This window comes from Plasmodium gonderi (assembly GCF_002157705.1).
Source record: "Plasmodium gonderi DNA, contig: Pgo-contig_314, whole genome shotgun sequence".
In the NCBI taxonomy this organism is placed as follows: domain Eukaryota; phylum Apicomplexa; class Aconoidasida; order Haemosporida; family Plasmodiidae; genus Plasmodium; species Plasmodium gonderi.
Genome location: NW_021629220.1, coordinates 14056 through 17110, shown reverse-complemented (window position 1 = coordinate 17110; position 3055 = coordinate 14056). Strand labels below are relative to the sequence as shown.

Below are 3055 nucleotides of genomic sequence, written 5' to 3'. Positions count from 1 at the left end.
TATATATGATTTTCAGAGTGCTCAATATAATGGATAAATACAAGATAATGTTGTTCACGATCAAATTTACGCAAACTGTTAGACGAAGAAATATTAAAATCAGGTCGCGTATTTAATGCGCCTTTTAAGCGCCTTAGTCTTATTTAGAATATGTAAAAAACGAAAAAATGAATCTTGTAGACCCATCATGTCAATATTTCTCCTACAAGCTGAAACATGAATAAACGATTAGTAATTCTACTTGGGGTGGATAAAAAGAACTTTACAGCATAATGAAATCCGAGGACTATAATCATAATAGTGTTTTTTATATATGCAAAAATCATGTTGTAGATATTAATGATAGCACATATAACATAATGAAAAAATTAAATTATCTATATGAAACGCGCTTATATTTACAGCCGTATAATAATGACTGTGAAAATGGGGTTAAATGTTATGAAAATTATATAGAACTTGTTTCAATGAGTCAAGAACTTAATAACAAAAGTTTTAATGATGTTCTAGGAAATTATAAAAATCAATATAACACAAGCATAAAAAAATGGACTGACTGGACTGAATACTCTGGATTTCCAAAAATCCTATATTCCTCTTATGGAACACACATGCATAAGCTTTCTGTAGTCTCATTTGTTGTAGTAATATCTATATCAGTAATTATATTAATTATATATAGGGTTAATAATAATTTAGTTTTATGGAATATATATCACATTACAACATATAATATACATTAATAGGTAATTTATATGTCAAATAAATAAACTATTTATAAAAATATAAGTTTACTTCTTTAATTTCAGTATATACATTGAGTTTCATACGTAAAATCAACTTCAAGGAGGATAAAGAGAATGAGGTAAAAAAAAAAAATAAAGCAAAAACATTAAATAATTTGTTTGATACAGAACAAATAAATTTATGTGATATATATCACGAAGTATTATATAACACTCTAATATAATAATAATATTTTAATTAATACTAAGGAATACATATTATATTTTTTAAAATAACTTATTAAAAACTGATGAATTTATAATAAAATAGAAATAAAAACTTATAGAAAAATAAATAAGACAAAATGATTAATTGGTTTCTATAATTGTTCTAATGAAAAGTAAAAATAAAAAAACTGTTTTATCAAATTTATAAACTAGTGATTAGAATTATAGAAATTATCAAAATCAAGATTTTATAATATAAACAAACCATGAAATATATTAAATATTAAATAATATAAGTATCACCTGTATTATGTAATAAAAATACACTTATATTTTTTATTAAATATTACACGTGAAATGTTATAATTACTTATTATATCTAAATAATATAAAAATTATATTTATAAAAGTTTTAATAGGTGATATTATAATAATCAATAAAATATAGTGAATTTATAAATAAAAAAATAATTCTAAATTCAATATATAAAATATCAAATAACACGTAATATTAAAATAACATAAAATTTATTGATCCATATATACTTATATATAAAGGGTAAAAAATATATAATAAACTTATTTATTTATTACATACGAACTCAAAAAGACATATTTCTATATTAAATGAGTTAATTATGATATTTATAGATAAAATATATTAATAACACAAAATAAATGCGACATTGCTTAAATTAATCACAAAAAGAATATATTAAATATTTTAAGCAATTATGTTTGTTATATTATATTATCATGTGGGAATAGAAAAAAAGTTATAAGATATTTGTTTACGTATAGAGTATCTTCATAAGGATATAATAATATACATTTTAAAATTAGTAAATTTATAGCAAAAAATATATATATCTTGCATTTATAGAATTACAATTTATTTAAATGTATATTTCTATTGGTATATGTGATATTTATTTATTATTTTTTTATTTTATAGGAGCTCCTTACAGGTAGAACACATAATAAAATCAAAACAAATAATTATAAACATTAATATTACACATAAGTATTTACAAAAATATAGTTAATATGATCTATTTTTAAATAAATTTATAATAAAATGAAAAATTTGCAATATGAAAAAAAAAAAATTTCAAATTATTAATTATCTATTATATACATACATCTAGGAGTTATTTTTGGAGAGTTATAAATGATTACTTATATTAAAACATGAGATCTTGTTGAATTGAGTTATTCAAAATCCTTAAAATTGCATAATAATATATAGGAGCAGAAAAATAATTAATATGAATATAATTGATAAATACAATCATAATTCTCTTGTACTAATTTACAAAATAGTCACAATTTTATTATATAACAAAATTTATCGTTTTTTTCTCAAAAAAATTCCCTTATAATTTCTATATTTACAAATATTCCTACACATATATACTAATATTATGGCGTAACGTATTTTATTTCAAAGAACTTTTTTTATTATCATATTCATACACTTTAAATACATATATCTATTTTAGACCATGTAGGAATTTAAAAAGTAATTATAAATTTACTTAATTAATTCCATCATAATATTTATTTTTTTTTTTGCGAATAATAATTATTTACTTTTTTTTTTTGTTAATATATGTTTATGCATAAATATATTTAAATAGAAATATCCCTTTTTGTAAAATGAGATTAATATATTCTGTTAGAACAAAAGTGATAACAAGAACCCTTTTTATAATATTATTATGTGCAATTAATTTGTTATAGTATATATATGATAGAGATAAATGTTATTAGAATGATTTTTTAAAATATTCCCCTAGTGTTCATCATTTTTCTTAACACAATATTATTCTTATAATCAAAGTATTAATTCCTCATTAATTTCAATGTAAACGAAGATTTCTATTATAAGCATAGTTAAATATATATTGTTTTATTGATACTCTCCATATACACATTTCATCAATAATTACTTCTTAATGTGCACATTATGCAAAATGTATTAAAATCAACAATATTGATTTTAAAACATATATAACGTATAAGAAAATATATGAGAAATTCATATAATAATATGTTTCTACTAAAATATGCTCATAAAATTTGTGTATAAATTTTATAAT

General features: G+C 19.2%; 1 protein-coding gene across 1 annotated transcript; it reads left to right on the top strand.

Moving 5' to 3' along the window:
* Positions 1 to 272: 272 nt before the first annotated feature.
* On the top strand, positions 273 to 970 carry PGO_002780 (variable surface protein; the record flags this gene model as incomplete). Its single annotated transcript, XM_028691188.1, has 2 exons — positions 273 to 626; positions 791 to 970. The coding sequence occupies 2 exons, from the start codon at positions 273 to 275 to the stop codon at positions 968 to 970; spliced, it is 534 nt and encodes a 177-aa protein (XP_028546989.1).
* Positions 971 to 3055: the final 2085 nt, after the last annotated feature.